General features: G+C 33.8%; 1 protein-coding gene across 1 annotated transcript; it reads right to left on the reverse strand.

Moving 5' to 3' along the window:
• Nucleotides 1-19,163: 19,163 nt before the first annotated feature.
• Nucleotides 19,164-22,623, reverse strand: LOC117208653. The gene is made up of 2 exons (XM_033449929.1): nucleotides 21,553-22,623; nucleotides 19,164-21,021 (listed from the first exon to the last, which is right to left on the reverse strand). Exons 1-2 carry the CDS (start codon nucleotides 22,101-22,103, stop codon nucleotides 20,589-20,591), a joined length of 984 nt encoding a protein of 327 aa, XP_033305820.1. The 5' UTR covers nucleotides 22,104-22,623; the 3' UTR covers nucleotides 19,164-20,588.
• Between the last annotated feature and the right edge of the window lie 275 nt (nucleotides 22,624-22,898).

Here is a 22,898-nt window from a genome sequence, read left to right on the forward strand (position 1 = left end):
GCTCTTCGAACCTCGTAGGTCACTGCAACGGTATAAAAACTAATGAAAACAGGAATCGAAACAAGAATTCATCTGCAGAGAAATATACTGCTTACTCCATATCCTGGATTTGTTCTTTCCTTTGCCACGAAAATTCTATTACTCGTTTTTAATCGAATTTTTCGTTTCAACGCTAATGGAATTTAAAAACGAATGCTCGAAGTTTTTTACGTACATTAAAAGATCTTTAAATTGAAAATAAAAATTCCAGAGAATCGTGGTAGTAAATAAATATGGCGAATTTCAAGCGTAGAACGTTCAAGGCTCGATTATTTGTTGATTTTCTCTGGAATCACCGTGATCATATGCAGGAACGAGGAACCAGAAGCATTTGCGTCGCGTTTTGAATGCACTGTGGCAGAAAATTGCAAATTTTTGAAGCGTTGCGATAGCGAACGAACTTTCTTGGAGTTCTTGACTGAATTTGTAGGACGAAGTGCTGTGAAGCGACGCAAGCTCCGCCAACATTCCCGGGTCAGGAAGTCGCTTGAGGCGTTGAACTCTATGTGTTCATCATCAACAATTACAGTCATATCGACGAGTAAATTGCAAATCTGAACTGTGTTAATCGTTCCGACGTCATTATTACCCGAGAAAGGTTTCACTTATCATAGCGATATATAAATACACACCCTGAAACTAGTGCTTATTGTTCCATAAAATTAGTCCCTTCGCACGAAATAAGTTTCAAATGAAATTTGCAAATAAACTGTGATAATTTGAGGTAATTTATTTATGGATCTTTGATCTGTATGAAGCGTGGATTGGAAGTTTATTCTTAAGATCGCTTTGATATTGAGAATTGTGACATTTCACAGTCACAAATTATTTATCAAACAGAGAAATACATATTTAAAATTATTTTAAAAATGTATAGAATACTTTATAGAATACTAGATGGAAAATATATACTTTACAAAATTAAGTAACATTACATCAATGGTTTTTTAAACGCATGATCGAGAATAATATTTTAAGCTTTCTTGTTTGCACTATGTTTCTATTACTCCCATTATTTTTCGTTCAATTTTCTTCTCTGTTTCATTTCTTTCTCTCTTTCAACATTTAGATCAGGACTTTTATTTCAATCTATTTCCATATTTTTAGAAACTGTATAAAATAACTAGACGACTCGAAATCGTTCTACGATATTATAAATGAAAACTGCAAGAAAATTGCAAGTAAACTTGAGTGGTAAAATATTATAATATTTATTATGTTAGAATTTTTACGTTACATCTATTAAAGGTAATATTTTAATAAATTACACAGCAATAATTTGCTGTCAATTTTCCTGCCAACAGTTATTTTCCAGCAAGTTCCTAATTTTAATAATTAAATCAATTTGTATAATAACTAGTGAATTATTAAACGAAGTAAACCAGTGACCGAAATTTCCATTAAAGACGCTTTCCATGTCATAACTCCGCTTCGGTTCACCTTGTCACATACGATTTGCGGTTTTGCTTTTCATAAAGGCCCAGACCTCATACCCAAGGGTTTCGCATCCATTAGAACCATTAATTGCAAGCACCGCTCCCCTGGTACTATGATATGTGAATATATAACTAGGGTGAAAGAACAGAATATCCCAAGTATACACAGCCGACAGTATGTTTAAATATAAATCAACTACCAACCTTCCAGGTTCATTATCAAACGTAAACTCGTATGATTTATTAACTCCATTCCTCGAAACTGTCAAACCACTGTATTCGAATTCCGTATCATAAGCCCAGTCGCTGTAATCTATTAACTATCTTTTAACTTCTTAACATCCATCTATAATTCAAAAATTAGATTATACACGTAATTTTGAGACTAAGTACGAAATTAATTTACTATGAACCAAGAAATAGCTTGTTGTTGATGATACAGATGATGTCATGTTTTTAAATAGTTTTAAGTAAAAATCTCCGGCTAAACCACTAGCCAAATCTCCAAACAAATCTCCACCCAATTGAGAAAGAAATAATTCTATATTAATATTGTATATATTTATACCCTTCAAAATCTCTCAAATTATTTATTACATTGTTATTTATTGCGATCCTCGACTGAAACTTATCAATCTTTGCTCCTATCTAATACAATTTTAATTTCTAATAGCCCTAATTCCCAGTAAATCGCTTTTTTAACAGATGATACATCTCGTTTTATCTGAATAAATTGAATGTATGTATATATTACTTAATCTTAATACACTTAAATCTAATTGATTAGTACTTATATAAGCGCTATGATAAGTATCATGGTCACTGTATCTCCTCCGCCAATTATAACACTAAACTGTGCGACTGACCAAAGCTCTCGAAGCTTCACATTCTCTGACGTAAACGTTCTCGCGATATTCTCGTCTAATCGAGAGTAATCTTTTACCTGACGAATAACAAAAGTTCAACAAACATCCAACCGTGCCGTGACCCGTTGATCGACGTTTCAATAATCAGAGAGCAAGGATCACCACCGTGTTTCCATAACGCTTGGGAGGAGGTGCGTTGAACGTCAATGACGAGGAAAGACAAGGCGGGACCAACCGCGAAAATAAACGTTCCAGTTTTAGCGTGTAACAGGTATTGTTTGAACTTGCGCATCGAGGTCAATTAAACAAGTAGCCAGGACGAGGCACGCTGATGTTTCATGTCAAGACCTCCCCAGTGTCTAATACGCATATCTTTTGCGTGTACCATGTGTGTCAGGGTTAAATCATGCGTACGAGGGCGGGATGTGCGAATTTTCAGTGTACGTGCAGCGGATGACACATATGGTCACGCTTTTAATCCGACCCTGCTGTTTTTCGGTTTGTTAGATACACGCTGCAACTGCGTAGGGCTCGCGTTCATCCGGTCGATGCAATATACAGGGAAAATAGTGAATGCGATGAAAGAAGCGATTACGAGGTTGATATCTATAACGAGGTTGCTTTATCAGAGATTTGGCACTTTCATCTCACGCTTTTTAACCATGCTATGATTTTAGAATTTGTATATTCTGAACTTGCTCTTATTTCATTAAACAGGGAGACTTTTAATATTTTAAGAAAAATTTTTGTCACGCGTACGAGAATAGTGCATGCAAATTTTCAGGGTATGTGCAGCGAATGACGCACGTGATCACACTTTTAATCTGACCCTGCTTTTTCCGCTTTGTTAATCACATGCTGCAACTACATAGAGCTCTCGTTCGTCTGATCGATTCAATATACAGGGAAAGTAGTGAATACGATGAAATGGGTGATTACAATATTGATATTAATAACGAGGTCGGTTTATCAGGGATTTGAGCCTTTTATGGCTTCTCGTACAGTCATATGATTGAGAGTATAAACGGTGTTCTTTTAGAAAAAATATCTTGATCTCTCGTGTTCTAAGCTTCCTAAGACTTTACAATTTGTATATCCCTATATCTTCCTTTTATTCTACTAAACAAAAAGATTTATCTTATTGAGATTTATCTATTCCTAGAGACTCGTATCTTTTATTTATATCGTATTTATTTATATCGTCTTTAATCATTAAGGAACACCATAATCAAAAAATCAACAAAATTGTACTTGCCATATATTGCCTCTGTAATCTTTATTTGTTAAATTGTGATGAAATATCGCAGAAGACTTGATTATTCAATACTCCCGGTTATTAAGGAGATTTTTCTTCTAATTTCTTGCCTTTTTCAACAATTTTCTTCTTCTCCAACTTTCAAAGTGAATCCAGATAATTGTGGACACATTATGTCACGTTAGATTTGTTTTCAAATAAAAATAAAATGAAAAAAGATTGAAATATTATAAAATAATAATACAACTGTAAAGAAAACTCAATAAATCACTGTTTCGATCCAATATAATCACATAGTGCAGTATGATCACGGAATAAGCAATAAATGCGGCAATGAATAAAATGCGTTACGATAATGGAATACAATATTTTTAGGATATTCGAGCGGATAGAACTTCAGAATAGGCTGTTTCAAGGGTGACTTGTTGCGAGCCGCTTTAATTAAGGTCGATCCTGTGCGCCGCAAAAAAGTTTCGCTTCCACAGATTTTACAATCTGTATTCTGGCACCTATGTAATTTGTTACTCCAAAACTTGAAATTTTAATCACCTTATCATAACACGTTGCTCTCTTCTCTTTTTCAGAAAAAGGAACACGTCGAATAATTACCTAAATAATTGAATCAAAGGGTACGTACACCAATAGTGTCTGTACATAAATTCGTGGTTTTTATAAACTTGTCAACTGTATTACGTATTTGACTATCTCCTGATTAGAGGAAGATTTCCTGAATTGGCAGGAGCTTATTCTGTATGTGACAATAAGTCGAAAATGTAGAATATGACTTCTTTATGAATTTAAAAACTTGTCAAGTAGCAATCCTCGATCAACCATGCTCAAATTCTATTTTTTCGAAAAAGAAACGTCGTAAGAAAGAATTTATTATTCTATATTTTTGACTTATTTTTATATGTATGAGGAATCGTATCCTCTCCGATTACACGTGCATAATTCATTCGTCGTGAAATACCATGAAGATTTTCTTACACTTTTCAACGTAGAAACGCATTGACGTCGTCTGATTAATTCTTCAATAGTTTCACTGGCAAAGCATGTACCAATGGGGAACGCTGGCCACAATTTCCCTTTCCGGTTGATCTACCATGCCCCTATAGACATCGATTCAATCTAAACAGTAAACGTCGCAGCCATTATTCGACGACAGAATTTGATGCTCGACACTTGCTTCAATCTCTTGTCGTAATCGGTCAAGCCTATTCAAAGCGAAAGTGACCCAGTTTTCAAGATCGCAATTTCGAGATCGCCACGTCAAAGCCGTTTGCACTTCGATTCCATTTAAAGTGGGATGCATTCTCTCCTGCATTAAATTGCGAGCGATAATATGATCGAGCTCCATCGAAACCTGTCAATCCTCTCTTTCTCGGGCGACTCCTTCTTTTTTTATTTTTTTATCTCCATTACCAACAACGCTCATGAACTTCGAACAATTCAACGGACACTCGTTCGTTTGGATTTGGATGGAAAATGATTAAGACCACTGCGGCCAATCATCGGTGATTTTCATTGATCGAAGATATTCTTTCTCGAGTGAATGGCTCCAATTGACGAGAATCGTTCGTGTGTACTACAATGAACAAGAATATTGTCATGAATTTGATTATACAAAATGTTTTATTTTATCTTTTATTCGTTTTATAGGATGTCGTATATATTTTGTGAATCTTGTGTAAATCTTGTTGTAGAATTCTTTTATTTCAGTTATTTGTAGAATATAAATGCATAAGTTACACGACAGAGTTCGAAGTTTAAATACATAAATATTCGTTATCATTGGCCATCTGTGTAGTAAAAATAAATAACAAGAGATACATAATGGACGCTTCTGATGAAACACGAAATTTTTATCGTGAAAATGTAAAATTGATACAAGAATCGATTCGATATAGAACTGCTTTGAAACTGTTATAAAATAAAAAGGATAGTGGGTCGTGAACTGATAGTGACCGTAACTAAAATGGACATAGAAACTTCGATTCTCTATAACAGTTATTCAAAATAAAGATTCTATATACGCAACTGTTGAAGTAAAATCGACATCATTACAATTTCCAACTTCTACTTTCGGTAAACGTAAATTCAAAGATTATTGATATTAATTCGAAATATTTTAGATAAAAGGTTATGTTACATAGAATGGTCAAATAAAATATCGTATTTCTCAGAAATTTATGCAGAATTTTACAAAAAATCTGATCTGCGCCAATATCTTTGTTTATTACTATCACAAGATTTCATATCAACTCTAATAAAATTTCTTCAATATCCATCCGATAATATCAATAAAAAAACGTGATTACTTACAGATTCATAAAAGTGAAAGAAAAATACTAGAAACTAATTTTACCATTGATAAAAGTGATAACAGACTTTACGAAGCGATAGAAACAAATGTCCTATATACAGAATGGATCATTAAGAATTAGTATTGATTACGTGTAGATCTACTATATCTTCGACCTTTCTACGGGTCCATCTTCTCAATTTCTCTTTCGTGTGAGGTACATGCTATTCACCCCTCTCCCTAAACACCGTCGGCTCTCGTAAAAGCAAATTTAGCTTCCTTGAAACCAAGTAGATCTTCTCGAAATTTCTCCAAGGTTACAGGGCATTTGGGAGCAAGCTATACCTCGCTGAGAACTCATTGTTCCAAACTCTAAATCTGGGCTACATAAATTTAGACCTCCTTTTCGCATAACAGTATCGCTTTTGTAAATAGGTGTAATAAACAAAATTATTATTTCTCATCGATAAATACAATTTTATCATACAATTAACTGTATATCTTGAATTCGATCCTTATTACTTTGATATAAATGATCATATTTATATATACATCGCGTTAAGTATTAAAAATGTAATTATGTGAATGTAACAAAACATATACATACTTATAATACATCTTTTCTTTCAAAGTTGAAAAGAATCTAGCAATATAAAAGCCTTCCTGATGATCTTGCAGGCCAAGACACTCTGTATTTCGTATCGTTTTTACAACCCTTTAATATAACTTCAAAGAGCATGCGATAGAAAACAATAGAAAGTGAGAAATTAATATTTATATCGAGAAATATTAGTCACTTCTGTATTAAAAATTTTCGACCATAGCGTCAAACGTAATTCCAATTACTAAAATTGCGGGATATTTCGTGTTTTTTATCTTTCGAACTTTCTCGTACATTTCCTACACGTTTATAAGAACATTTTTTTCCTAAAATATATCACAATACACTAAAAACGCTTTGATTACAAGAAATAAAGACACCTTGTATATTCTCATTTATTTTTATCTACATCCAGTATTGCGAAAGGTTCCGATCTCCGGTGGTTACTATGGAGAAACGTTTGATAAAAAGAAAGAAATTATCGTCCACCGGGAAAGCGAATTTCTAAAATCAAATTGAATTTTGTTCTTAAATCTAGATAAAAGACAACAAAGAGTGGTGATCGAGGAACGGTGCTTATCACCATTGCATAATTCTTTAGAACGATTCATTAAAACAAATTTGCACGATCGCAGTTTCTTTCCCAATTAATTCCCCAGGATTGCGTTCATCGTTTTGACGATTGACTGATACAGACACAAATCCGGTTTCTGCGAGATTATCCCGCTGTAATGTGCAACGTCAAGTAGAGAGTCGCTACAAACGGCGAGTCACTCGAAACGTTCGGAGTCAGCTTCCACGAACAGCCTTTCATGAACTCCGTAAATCCTCTCCGGACAATTAAGTTTGTGACTAATATCCGCGTACGTTCTCACAAGGGGCTACATTATCTGCTTTCCTCCCAGTTAAATTTCCAGGAGCAATAATTCCATTTAAAATTTGCGAAGTTTATTTTGTTACTTATGAAAAATATCTCACGAGAAAATACACCATCTTTTAGATGCATTTACACATTTCAAAATTGTTGCAAATTCTTAAATTTTTATATAATTTAAATGTAACGACTGCTAGACTATGGATATTCACACAAATTTATCCAATTTTTAATTTCCCATAAATGCATAAAAATCCATGGTTTAGTTATTGATTTATTTCTCTTCGTTTACATACACAGGCTCACAAAGCTACGTACTTGAACGCCTGTATCCGTAGAAACTTTTCATGAATGTATTATGTGGTTTATACGAAATATTTTGAAGTTTGATTAGCATCGTTATGGGTATAGAAATGAAGAAGTACGTAGAATCGATGAATAATCGATCAAAGTTGTAGGGGGGTGCACCGTTTACGCAAATGTTAGGAAAATGTAGTTCATGGGCGAAACGATAAGCCGTGGACTCGGTTGTTTCGCTCCAAACGACAAAACTTGATTTCCGCCGCTTCCACTTTGTCCTCGGGATTTCATAAAATCTTCTATTAATGAAGCGTATCTATAACGATAACGGCGTGTTTCATTGAAAGCATAATCTAATACGATTCAAGAGTTCACTCAACAAGGATCAAAAGTTTATTTCAAGGACACCACGATCGTATAAAATATTAGGTAAATTTAAGTTCCTTTGACAAGAAGGGCGTTTAGCAATATGTTATCACAAACTCATACAAAACTTTTCCGATAAGGTACTGTGCACACATCATCTATAATTTTTAATCCATTGCGTTCTTTCTGTGACTTTCACAAATATATAGATCTTAGAAACCTATGCGTCGTTTCAAACGTCGTTCCCACAAAGACGAAATTATAATTACTTAATCATGTGCATGATGATTTAAACAAATAATCACATCTTATACGAAACTAAAAAGTGTTCTAATATTTGTAAACGTGAGCGTCCACAAAAGTTTTCTATGATAAGCGTTCAAATATTTCCGTGACACACCGTATATGAATCTGATTTATACACTTTTGTCTGGGTCCACATAAATTCTATCATTTTAACAGCAGGAATTTTCTATTTTTAGTCTCACTCTTTGAATCTCATTGACCGTAGCGACTATATCAAAAACCGATTTTCCCCGTAGATCGCATCTATTCTCGGATTTTGATGTAAACCAACCCGACTTTCGCCATGACCATGGACTATATGCCGCAACAGAGTTTCGCAGTTAATCGTATTTACACAAGGACTTCTGTTTCCCTCATTTGCGTCTCGTTATTGGTGATAACATAACGCGGCACGGCGCGATGCCGGACTACGTACATTAAGGACGTTCCGATCCGATCAGGAAGCAACCGCAAAAAACTTGATAAACCGCGGTCAAGGCTGTCGATCGCACGACAAATTGTATCATCGTCACGGGAATACGTTTAGCCAGTCGCTGTCAGATATAATACGATGTAAGATGCTGTCGGCGTAAACATATTACCAGTCAAACGTCTAGAATCAAACTTAAAGGACAGTCAAAGATAAAATTTTGTTATCTTAGAAGCTGTCAAAAATTTATTAAGGTACAGAAAACTATTATCGATATCTGTAGCATAAATTTTGAATTAATAATAAAATCAAAAAGATAAAGTATCTATAAGTAAAATTAATAAAACGAGTTTTTAAATTTCTCCAATCTTTCTATAAATACCTCGGTGTTTATGAAAGTGCTAACCCATTCTCCTTAAATCTCCAATTAAACTGTTATAATATCATACTTGACATATTGTGACATACTAGTCAGTTTTTTAGTGCAATACTTTGCCTGCTTTTGTCTTTTAAACATAATTTTACCCCGCGATTCGAAATAGTATCGAACATTGTGCAAATATTTGTAATGGTGTATGTGTTCGTAAAACATTAATTGCTGAGATATTTTTCAAATAAACGACACGGTGGCCGAACAGAAGGGAAAATAAATAGGAAGGAAAAAGTTCGACGTAACATGCTGATGTTTGAAATAAAGTTGTGAATAGGGCGGTGAACAAAAATATTATTCCATCGGGATATAAAGAACTGTTGAATATTTTGTTGCACTGAATAGAATAAGAATATAACGAAAGCAATAAAAAAATGCATTATTTTTTTAATAGAATAATATTTGCAAGTGGAAATTCTGCGCTGCGTAGAGGAACAAAGTTTAGTCAATTTTAATGAGGCAAGAAATCATAAAAAACCGCCGCATCGAGGATCAAAGGCGATAATGATATTTTACTGAACATGCATAATGCTTTTCACTGCTGTAAACTGTAGCATATGGAGAGAAATGTAGTATCATCGATGCCAAACAATATTTTACATCGACGAAAGAACATTTCGGAAATTAATGCTGAATGAAGGACCACTTGTGTTGATGTCCAATATGAATTTTTAAACTTTGCATTTTACTATGTCTATTAATAATCACATCAGAAAGAGACACGTAATCAATGTTCCTGATTGCATGCTGTATCGGAGACGTGAAACATTGAGCAATCACACGCTAAACTTATTTATTACGCATAATATTTTTTCGATCTAGAATAATGTAAATCCAGAATCTAGAATAGAGATACGTTTCAATTAAATAAACTTTTTATACGTTCTTCGTTTTAACAATTTTTCTGAAATTTTTGGGAAAATTGAAAGCAGGAAATCACTTTTCGAATTAACTTACTTTTTTATTGCAAATTTACTAAGAACTACATAAAACTACTATGGAAGAAATAATATTATTAAAAAAACAAATAAGTAATATTAATATTAAAACATATTAGAAATATTAGCGAAAACATTACATTCTACTCTTTGAGAGTTACTTTCGAACTCAAATTCGAAGAAGCCTGCGATTAGAAAATCAAAGAAATCTAAGAAGTTTAAAGACTTACTTTCGAAGATAACTTACTTTTTTGATAAATTTATTAGAGGCACAGCTATATAACACACCATGGAAAAGGGGCGCATTGTTATATAAAAGGGAAAAGTTTCGTTGGTAATCACCCTCCATCAGAAGCAGGATGAAAAATAGAGATACTGTTCGGAAGAGAGATCCTGCCAGATGGTAGAGACGATTTGGAACGGCGCCAAATTTGTGATGTTCCTTGCACAACGATAGCCAGCGGAACAAGTGGCACAAGTAACACATTCATACAAGAAATACGTCCGTGCAGGTGCCGAATTATTCAACTGCCCACACGTTCTCTCTCCCTTTCTCTCTATAATGAAAAGTTCGTTTTCGAAGTATGAAAATGTGCCGAGCAGTCTGCAAGCGATCGATAATAGCGATCCGTCCTCGATATCTATTCTTCGCTTCATCTAAGAACCATTAATAATATCGTACCAAAATACTGTTTCCTTTAGGAAATCGATTTTCACCGACAAATACTAATATATTATGATTTTAATGCAGCGATAAATACGTTACTCGATATATCGCAAGTTTTTTTTTAATACTTCAATTGAATCTATAAATGCCAAAGTTTAACCAACATAGCAAGGTAAGATTATTTGGGCCACCTAAGTTACGATGTCTTAAAATTCAATCTTGAACTTTGCATAGAATAACCGAACTTGTATATTACGAGCAAGCCGCGGATCTTTATGCAAATTTATATTCTTCAGAATCTTTCACTTCTCGAGAAGTTACTTTTTGAAAACATTTCGTTTTTTTTAAGAAGTCTTCCGTTAGGTTAGAAAAATTTCACGTAACGTAATATTAAATCATTCAAAGGTATTGAACTTAAATAAAACTTTAAAAAAGATGATGAGTATCGTTTGGCAAATTCGTGGTATTTTTATTTAACCCAAGGAATTAGATCGTGTTATTTTAGTCTTCTTCTTACTGGTAATTCGACGGTATCAATCTTCATTAAGACGTTAAGTCTACCAGGGAAAGAGGAGACGGTATTAGGAACGAAGGGTCGATCGATGTTATCACGAGTCAGGCTTATTGGTATCAATCCAAAAACTGTTTGAAATAAGAACGTTCTTCCTATTCCGGAGTTTTCTCTTCTTTCACTCGTTTATCTTCGGATATCGTCTCGCGCTGTGCAAATGTCAAGGCTCTTATATTGAAACTTAATTATCCGATGGACGTATTGAATTTCCGTATCGTGTCTCCAATATTTCCGTCATGATCCACCACCCGAAACCTTCAGTAGAGAGCTCGTCGATCAACGTTTTGTTCGTACTTTCAATTCATTCAGGTTTCTAATTCTGATGTCATTCGAAAGTCTACTTTAATCACTGTGATAAATTGACAAAATTGATATGATATGATCGTAATCGTTGGTGTTCTAAGTAAATGTCAGACGAAATCATGTTATTTTAATTTGCGATCTCTACGTTTTTCAATCAAAATCAGTCACACATTCCAATGAAGATTTTCGAGTTATCGAGTTTGTTGAAACTTTAGACAGTAATAGATTTCGTCACTTTTTTTATAAAAATACTTCGTTATAAGATCTAATATTTGTTTTTCAAAATACTCATGATTATTCCATAATCCTAATTTGTAATTTTTTATAGTAATTTTGTAAATTTGCAACTATGCATTTTGGGGAGATTTAGATGATTTTTGATAAAGTACATCGTACAATTGTTACAATATTAGCACAATAATTTATCATATAATAAAATTAGTAAACTGACTAATTGTCAGTTATTTTGATAAAATTTTATTAATAATATTGATTAATCTGTACAAAAGATCCTGGTCATTTAATTAAGAAGAATGTGAGTACATATTAGATATCTGAATAATGAATTCTTAATTTCTTGGAATAACAGAAGAAGTCACATCATATTGCTTACATTGACGTGGGACAAATATCAGAATACCATAATACGAAGGTCATCTTCTATTGAAATCGAGTCTTCTGCGTAGGCGGGACTCCCCATCTTATACTTATGTGTACGTCATTCTGTTTACTAGTCGCTGCCACCCTTAATCTCAGTTCGGTAGAATTCACAGTGCTGCTTCAATGCGCGCAAACTTTTTCGTAAAGAAATTAGACACGGTGGATAAGGATAGCCTAGTCGATTTATTAATAGAGGGAATATTTGCTATCATCAGAAAAAAAAATCATTTAACGTGAAAATTATATTAAAACTATATTTCAAGCAATTGAAAAAATTTGTGAATAAACACTGTGTATTTGAAACTAGAGTTTCGAATAAAATTAAAAAAACTCGTGAATCTTCTATATTATATATTCTATATTAGTATATAATTTTACATTGACAAGAAATCTATGAGAAAAGTGATTCTTTGAAAATATATCTCGAAATTTTACTTACAAAATTAATTTAATATTGACGAATAGACTGTGAAATTTTATACATCGATGGAAAAGTTAAACATGAAGAAATACACACAATACGTGGAAGTATATGTATAAAATATTTGAAGTATAATACTTTTTATGATATTTTCCAGCTTTAACTGTATTCATGATAATATTATAGATTTACATAAACATCCACTGTCTAATAATGACCTTTCATGGGAAGATTTCGTTTATCGGCGAAGGAATCCTAATTGAGCCACTTTGATCCTGTAATAGTTCTCTTCCTAATCCTGAATATCACTAATCACGACTGTTTACTACAGGAGTGACGTAGAAATCTCTGATCCATATAGATACGCACACACAATTAGAATGGTATCTCGTTGTTATATCGTAATTGAACAACCCAGTTACGTGAATGATGACCTATTTAAATCTATAAATGGGTTTACCTCAGAAAGTCGATTAAATTGAAAAAGTCAAACATGCAGGAGTTGAGATAATTTGTGGTAGGAATTTCTATAGAAATTGGCGTACCGAGATATTGATCATTCTGCAACGTATACAGAAGAATACAGTGAGGTAAATTCAACGGCAATCTACATCGAAACATTCAAATATGTTCAGATGTTTCCTCCGAGTCTGGATTTCAAATTTATCTTTGTTTAACTTTAATTACTTATAAATAATTTCACTATTAATCAACTTTAAAATATTATTAATAATATCAAAATTTAAAACACTATTAACCCTACTGTCTTTTGGATCATTTTTAAATCGTTATTGCGTGATATGTGTCATTTCTCGTTTCAATTGTATGCTAGAATTTTATTAAAACACTTAAAAATCTTTTCATCAATTGGAACTAAAGTGAAACCGATACATAAAAAATTAGTTAATAGTTAAGTACTCTTAATGTTAACTTTAGGATATTATTCTTCCATTAAAATGTGGGCATAGATAAAAATAATAACAAGTGTATAGTAGAAAGCATGATTGATTCACCAATCGATAGTAGCCCACGAGAAAGAGAGAGAGAGAGAGAGAAAGAGAGAGAAATTCTGATAACTGTATCTCTACAATATCCAAGACCATCTACATATTAAAATAGGTCAGCTTACGTAATAGAAACATAAATATCGGCGAATTCAACCAAAAACGTCTCAACGTTATTTTTGATTCAAAACTCTCCGGCACCTCTTTCAGCTTCATTCGAAGCAAATCATTTTCCTTCCGATGCAAAATATTCATTGGAATATTCCAGTTTTTAGCCAAATATAATTCAAGTTGAGCTAGAAGGAACGTAATCAATTTACGGGGTATAATCCATCGAAAGTCCCTGTACGCATCTATCGGTCTTGTGAACGTATCAAGAATTAATTTCAACGAGGCAGTCTGTCGATCAAATCCATCGCACGGGAAGCTGACGCAATTATCACGAGACGTGTTCGAACGATTAGGAAAGCCCCGAAAATTGAACAACCAGCCACGTGACAACGTGGCCGGGATTCGTGTTCGCCTACACGGGGATCGGTGATCCGCAATTAGGCGGAGGACACCACGATACGGGCTTGATTATCATCATCGATCGACTCGTCATAATATGTACGTCGATTACAGTTAAGCAGTTGTGTTAACGTCAACTGTCGTGTTAAATGTACTCGTTTCTGCCACTGGTACTTCTACTTGAAAGCATTATTGTAAGAATCTTTTTCCAGTTTTCTGAAATTTTCTACGTAAGCAAATGGAGGAGAACTTTATACAATTATAAAATCTAGGCGAAAAAAAAAAGTATTAGATCGATTCTTGAAATTACATTTCATTCCATAATATCAAAGAATCAGAATTCAATTAAAAAGCTTGCGAATGAAATATCTCTTAACAAGTCGACGTTTTTCCAGAACGAACGAAACGATAATGGATACATTCGATACTTTTCCTGCCAACATTTGAAGAACAGGATTTTTTAGTGCATAAATTTCATGGGTGGAAGCTCCTTTTATTAAAAACTCGTTGCCATTACCATCGAATGAGTAAGATTTGTATAAATTTAAAATTTAAAGTAGAAAGTGAACATATTGATGAATAATGCATATGAAAAATACGCCGTTACTAAGGAGGAAGCTTATCGATTCAAAAAAATTGAGGATTTATAATTTATAAGCAATGATAAAGTATGATTTAAAAATGCATTGTTTAAAATTCCAAACGTACACAACAATAAAAGATTAGAAGTATGTATTTAATATTCCAAATTACCTGACGAAGAGTATATTTTTGACAGCTTACGGAATCAATGGGTAGCACCTTCTAGCGTGATGTCACGACATTGTTATCGAGCCACCATTTTTAGATACTGTGGTATCATGGACTGACAACACGCTACGTGAGAGATAAATTGTTATTACGGACTCTCCCTATTACACTAAAGTAACACATATGAAATTAATGAACTTTTACTAAATAATGAAATTATTATATATACGAACGTGTATGTGAACGTCTAATAAAAAATTAAATTATTATACAGATATATGAACGTGTATATGAATTTTTATCTTGAATTTTGAATATGGTGTCATTATTATTCATTGCGGTCTGTAAAAAACTTATACAGAAGATATTATACAAAAAAAAAGAATAGAGAACTTTTGAAGAAAAGAAAGTCTAATTTCAATTAAACTCTTCACTTTCGCTGTGAATTGTTTATACACTTCTCGATAATTGACTCTGTCAGGTAACTTGTATTTTTGACCGGTAAATTTTTGATCGACGACGTGATAAATAACGAAGCCTTCCCCGTTCCATTATTTATGAGTGCTGATCCAAAAGCAACTTGAAATGGATCGATGATAAATAACGCACTAATAATAAACAACAGATATAGGTACAGTCTCATGTAACTAAGCTTGCTTGTGTTTATGTTAAATTCTAATTTATTAGAGCCTGATTCATAGCCTGTATTGAACAACGTGCACGGAATTCCAAGGATTCAGTACTGAATATCGAGGTTAAGCGAAATTGTATCCTTGAAGAGTAAGGCACGATCTTCCATATAATTTAATAAAATATCTATCTCGTTAAACGTAGTACATAGATAATTAACAAAAGAAATTTCATTTTTTTTTTCCTGACCGTCTCGCTAACAGGAGAAAACATAAGAACGTAATTTTAAGGTGATACCACCTTATCATTAATTAAAGTGTTAACACTCTCGTGTTTTATAGTTGATAATTTGTAATATCTTTCTTTTTTAATCTTCAATTTAAAACTAATCTTTATAATGCAGCTTCCGTTACAAAATTTGTTATCCAACCAGGCTATCTAATAAACTTTTCAGGAACTTTTTTGTCATAACTTACACCTTTGCCCTCGTTTCTATCTAAAACGGATATTCGTGTAATCTTTGAATATTTCTTGGGTATCTTCTAATCATTCAAAACAAATAATCACGTCGTTCCATTATCATGCGTAAGCAGTATAAATACTTTATTGGCGTCAAATAAATTGTATTAAAGCGCGTTTTGGATCGATGAACCAGATCAAACGACGAAAATATTATAGAAACTCATATGAAGGAATCTTATGAACTTATCTTTACCATTGTAAAGAATTAGGAATACCAAGAAAACATGAATAAGAATAATATTTCTCGAAAATTCTTTACTACCATGGCGTAGGACCGAAATGAAATAAAATTAACAAAAAAAAGATATCCTTTTGAATTGAACCCTTTTCTAATATTTTGTACGATTTCGTAAATATTCAGGATAATATACAGATTTCTTCGAAAGAGTATTCGCTTTGCTATTTTCTTAATTTATCGTATTATTCTTGAAATTTGCAAATAATTTCTACAAATATTTGCATCCTTATCACGTATGAATGTAAAATTGTGATGGATTAATCGTTTTCTTAATGATATACATTTTTAATATCAATTTGTATTAGCATTATATTTTTAATATCCATTGATTTAATGCCAATTTATATACATATTTGATAATAAATATATCTTGTATTAAATCAGAAAATATCCTAATACTTACGGTCAAGTGTGTAACTTCTCCTGAGTAACGAATTCTTCGTCCGAGAAATTTCTTACAAATCTTCCGAGTTCCTCTTTCGTTTCTTTTTCTTTGGAAAAACACAACGAATGGACAGGTGGAAAATTGATGGGCGAATCCAGTTGTAAGAACGAAGGTAAGGGAGCGTATGAACGATCGATTACCGCCTTTTCTCCCTTTGTATTTTCGTTTCAACCTCGAAAACGATTCGTTAGGCTGTCCGGCTCTCCAAAAGAATCTATTGCTGGACAGATCTAACCGATGAAAGAGCACGCTACGTCATGGTCGATTGATATTCTTCTCCGTGAATCGTGCGGGGGTGGATTGAATAATCCTTTTGCTACCTCGTAAACAAGTCTCCTCGAATGGTTTCTCGAAGTCGATCGAACATGACGCCGGAATCTTACTAACAACGAACGCGAATTCATGTAACTTTAAAATGTTGTCCACGCGATATCAACAATGAAATCATTTTTTGTTTCCGCAAACAAAATCATACGCGTTGGTTCCCACAATCCTCTAATGTAAATTCCGTGGAAATTGTTTTGTATGAATTGGAACCAAGTAACAATCGTTAAAGGTTTTAACAATTTAACAATTCAGGTCTAATTGTTTTTAACTTTCCTCGCGTTCTTTAAATGTCCTAATATCTCTGAACGTGTATCTATCCAACAGTCGAAGAGATAAAAAAAAAGTTAACACTTTCAAGTTTGATGGGATTAACGTGTTGTCAAGTGCAGGCCAGATTTCAGTGTCCGGTGACATCATACATTGAAGTTACAAGCAAGCCTATCTTTTACGTAAAATTTACGAATTTGAAATTTTTTACCACCAGTAACACAGTGAAGCAACAGTGAAATAAAACACCGATTACTAAACATCGGTTAAAGTGACTAGTAAATTTCTGCGGGCAGCAAAGGAAAAAAACAAGCCAACTATACATACGTGGAGGAGGTCATGCTCGCCTAGTGTTCGCCGTTGCAAACATACCAACCAACGATAATTACGCGGAAAGGGAAAAAAACGTTGGTGTTTTGCTATCGGAGAATCGACATTGCGTGAACGGTACCGAGGGAGAGATCATTGCGATAGAAAACACGAGTTCTTGTTAACACTCGTTCTTCTCGCAACGGCCACGCTAATCGTTCCGTCGATCCTTCGTGAACCGTGTTGACTTTGTTGATTAAGTGAATTTCTCCGCTCTTCGACGAGCCTTCCGCGCAACAACCAAGCTCAAGGTCCCGCCACGATAGATTGCAATTAATTCCTTACCATGCATTGGGTACTGAGGTCCTTCTTGGACTTCTAGAGGTACTTTTACGATCGATAAAGAAGAGTGAAAGAAGGTCCATCTGGTAGCTTGTGACGCGGGGGTCTAATCGGCTCGATAAATATTCGAAGACAAATGTGGAAAAAATATATTGCAGTTAGCTCGCAATGGAATGATTTGATAAGCAGTGAGTACCTCAGATAAGAATTAAGGGAGCTTAGGAAAGTTGTGGCTGATTAGACGGACTAGTAAATCTAAGGATTATGGAAGATACGAAGGATTCCGTGGAATGTTAACGTCGCAGAGAATTCGGAAAATCTGGGTTGATCAAAAGGTTTTAGAGATTTCGAAGGTTAAAGAATACCGTAGATACGAGAATTCGATGATATTCGAGGACTTCGAAAGGATTGAGGATATTGGAAAGCACTGAAGGCTGCAAATAATTCAAGAATATTTAAAATTTCAAAGAATTCGGAGGGCTGAAAAGAGTTTAAAGGTTTCAAAAGAGAATGTCGAAAAATATTAATGCATTTGAAAGATCAAAGGATAATCCCACTGGTTTTGAATAATTAGGAGAATTTAAAATTTTAGAAGGTTCTCGATAGTTTCAAAGTATTTCAGTAGTTGCAAGAGAACCGAATATCAGCGCGCGAAACTAAAATTAGTGTGTTATCACAATTTTTCTGTAGTTTGTTATAAATGAGAAACTTAATAAAATTGCGGTATAAGTGCACTTTTTAAAAACTAGATAAGTACAAAATAAGATCCGCATCTAGGGACTTTTAAGATTATATGTACATTTCTGTATCAGAATTTATCTTCAGCTACTTTCCTTAAATTAAAGATTCTATCTCTTTATCAAATATCGGTTGATCATAACATCAACACTGCACAATCTACAGCATTGTTACTATTTTACTATCTTTTATAATTTTATTCTAGGCTATAAGAACATATACATGTAGGGTGGCAAATTGGAATTTATATTATAAATATCATACCTTTCTTATAACTTTTGTACTTTAAATTATATCTCTTGTAAAGATACATTAATATATCAAAAAGAATGTTTATTATTAGTGAAAATCTTACTTTCAAAAAGATGTAGGCATATTAACTTACTTCATATATTCCAATGAAATAAAGGATTTCACTATCTCGGGTCATTTTTACGGCGATGCATCGTGATTTCAAAGGAGTATTATCTCTAAATAAAGAGAAATATCGAGCTGATTTGAGCCTGAAGAAAAGAAAGATGAAAGGAAAAGAAAAGAATCTTAAGGAAAGGCTTTGTATTTTGCAAAGAATTAACATTGACAGTAAATCGGAGTGAAATATTCACCTTACTTTTCCTAAGAATAAAAAGATTTTATCATTTCAACTCTAAACAGTCTTTAAAGAATTCTAAAAACTTCTGATGGTCAAATAGATTAATTACCAATCAATTGGTAAAAAATAAAATATAACAACATACAAAGAAAAGATTGACCTTGCTTTTCTTAAAAATAAGATATGTTTCTAGTTATATTTACTTTACCACTGTCTCTAAAAAATCTCAACTTACTCCCACAATGTTTAAGTTCTATACTATCTGCTTTTTATTAATCAATTTAGTATTCATTTCGATTGCCAATAAGCAGATTGCCAATAATAAATCAATGAAAAATACAATGCAACATGGTAGAAAATTTCACGAATCAAGGTATTTTTGTAGAGGAAAATATAGGTTCCGTTACGTTGAGTTTCGCGTGCACGTGTTGCAAAATAAATGGACCGTCTTGGCAAAGAAACAAAACGAATCAGCTCTGTACGAGCGAGTTAGAAAGAATACTCCTAAACAACGATGTTGGACGATTCGTCGTGCAACGGTGAACGGAGCAATTTGAAAAATCAGATTTATTGGTGAATGGTGTTCGTCGACAACATGCACGATGTTTTCCCTTTCGTTCGATAAATTTGTCCCGCAACCTTGCTTCACAACCAAGTACAAATGCTAAACTCAATGAAATGCATTTTATGATAATGCATCTTGCAGATTATGTAATATCGAAGAATTATTGTTCCGCGGGAACGAAGAAATGTGACGCAACATCCTGTGAACCTTCAAAAACTCGTTTCAAGGACAATTTGATATATGCAAACCGGTGGAATATCTCGCAAAATCCTTCAAAATATATAGCGTCACGTTTTACGTCATATTTAATGAAAAGAGCGGGTGCAATAACAGGAAACCAAACACTCTCAAAGAAGTAAAACAAGGATTTGTCGTTTTCTTACGCAAACAGACATATTTGTACTTCCTGCTTCGGACTTGTCTCGCTTCTATATATATCATAAAGTAGTTTATCACGCTCATTTCTGTGCCAATTATTCGTACTTAACATCGAGTCTAATAATAGAAATAATTATCTTAACTATACTGATATCAAATGACCGATCTTTCATCAATATAATTAATCAAAGATTCAACTAATAAAATTAAAAATCGAGCAATGAATACTATAACGAATCTCTCAGAATACAAGTCACTAACAATTCGATGAGGAATATTAAACAACCAATACCCTGACACACGAAGAATATCTCAAAAATCGGACGGAGATGCTTCATAGTCAAAATTTCATCCGAATCTTGATTAAAAACGATCTGCTGGTCTTCCTCGATCATTAATCGACTACTCAGTTTCTTTATCATTCCTGTTTCTCGGTACTTCGTAATGAGTCGTCGAAGAGGCCTTCGATACATGTATCCTCTTCTTGCAAAGAAGAAAACTGGGAATCTGAAAACTGGTTTTGGTAGTGTGTACATCCGAAGACTTCTGTTATTCCTGTAATCCCAGTTCATTCTGTCAACGGTGAAATGTTGCAACACAGCGAATCCATTCTTCTTGAATATACTATCAAGTGCTTCTTCGGGTCCAAGTACTTCGTATCTGTTACGAAAATATTTTTAGTATGTTTATTGGTATGACACGAAACGCAAAACATTAACGATTGCTTTTTATTCAACATGCTAGAAACATTGGTAATATCCTAGAAACTTTTAAAATTTTCCGAAAGCTTAGAACAATATGTATTAGAGCGAGTAAAACAACTTAAAACAATAAAATCTTGCACCTACATAACTCTTCGATCCATTTCGTCTACAAAATATAAAAAAGATATATTCACCTACTAAAGGAATCAAATAAGATCAAGCCAAGCGATATCGGAAATTGCAAAATTCGCACGATAAATGAATGAAACTCTCAAAAGTCTTTTACGCGACAATAAATCGGTTGTAGAGCCGAGAATCTCGTTTCACGAATAGTATCCATCATCCAATTCCCAGTATTCGCTGTACCAGACACGCAATACAAGAGGAATCCAGTTAAAACGCACTTCGAATCGAAGAGCTTCCACGAGAATTGACTGGAACGAAATAGAGAGAGGAATTGGAAATTTACCGTGACCGGTAAGATTACCTTTTATACAAATCTATGATGAACTGATCGTCGGAATTGTTGAAATAGGAGCGTACGACGCCTGGTCCGCTGAGTGGTTGACCAGAGTCACGTACTTGCTCGAGATTCTGCAGCAGATCCTCGGTGTCGACTTGAGCTAGCGAGCTGGTAAACGTGCTGTTATAAGTGATGCTCAAATAAAGGGAGAAAATCATCCACAAAAGCAGCACCAGGCGCAAACCAAGGTTTCTTGGCAACGTGATGCTTTGAGACAACGAGATCGCCCAAATATGTGCAAATTTCACTTGTTCTTTGATCAAACCCATGCTCGACAATTTTTTCAGTACGATCAATAGAAGAGTGTAAACAATGAATACAAGGAACACGCTGATCCAGACGAAATAATGAAACGGCATTACTAACTTTAAAATGTCGTTCTCGATAGTTCTAATACGAACCAAACTGGCAAGCACCATATCACGGAACATATACCAGCAGATGACTTCGACGTTGTCTAAGATTTGTAGATCTTCGGGTTTCGGCCCTGCTATCATGTCTATGTCACGGTTCATGAGCTTTTCGAAGGCATCGGGCCAAGGTATGTTTATTTCTGTGCTGGAGTCGACGGTCAGGTTGTAGTACTTCCCGAAGTCTTCAATGAGGAGAGCGCCTACTGCTTGCACTGTTTCGTTACCTGTTGTGACGATTTAGTGATATATTATTTATAATTTAAATGGAAAACGATAAATAGACATTTGTAGAATATTTAAATGTGCCAAAGTATATAAAATACTTGTGATATACAAAAATATCTAAAATATTCAAAGCAAAATACTCATAATATTTAGAGCGTGACATAAATTTCTATTTAGATCGTATTTCTTTCACTGTTCAGGGAAAAAGAATTTGCATAAACATATCTGTGAGCTAATAACAGGTAAAAGAAGCATGATTGAACAGAATACTCAGAGAAGGTTGGCTTCATTTATAAGACCAATATTATCAAACAGTTCCCAACTTCAATTAATATTCAGGTAATTCAGGTAACAATTAATCATGTTAATCTGAACGACGCTTCAGATGCTACATCGCTTTCCAACATGACACGTTTCTATCAATAAAAATTTAATTAAAAGGTTCGTTAATCTGACGAAATGTGGCTACTGAAGCCATGAATTATCAATCAGTATCACTGCGAAATAAAAGATTTCGATTTAATGATGTTTTGCGTGTACCTTTTTCTCTACAAATTTTCGAAATTTTCCTATAAATTTTCTGTTCTCTATTCTTCCATTTCATTAGACACGAGTGTGATGGATGTTGAAAGCGTATGTGATTGAAAAACGATCGCTGCAAGGTCGCTCCCT

This window comes from Bombus bifarius, unplaced genomic scaffold, assembly GCF_011952205.1.
Source record: "Bombus bifarius isolate JDL3187 unplaced genomic scaffold, Bbif_JDL3187 scf7180000008148, whole genome shotgun sequence".
NCBI lineage: Eukaryota > Metazoa > Arthropoda > Insecta > Hymenoptera > Apidae > Bombus > Bombus bifarius.

Excerpts from the sequence above, each read along its gene's own strand:
- LOC117208653 (XM_033449929.1), bottom strand. The coding sequence starts at position 22,103 with ATGAACCGTGACATAGACATGATAGCAGGGCCGAAACCCGAAGATCTA. Across the intron at positions 21,022-21,552 it reads ATCATAGATTTGTATAAAAG|ATACGAAGTACTTGGACCCG; the intron begins GTAATCTTACCG and ends TTTTCGTAACAG.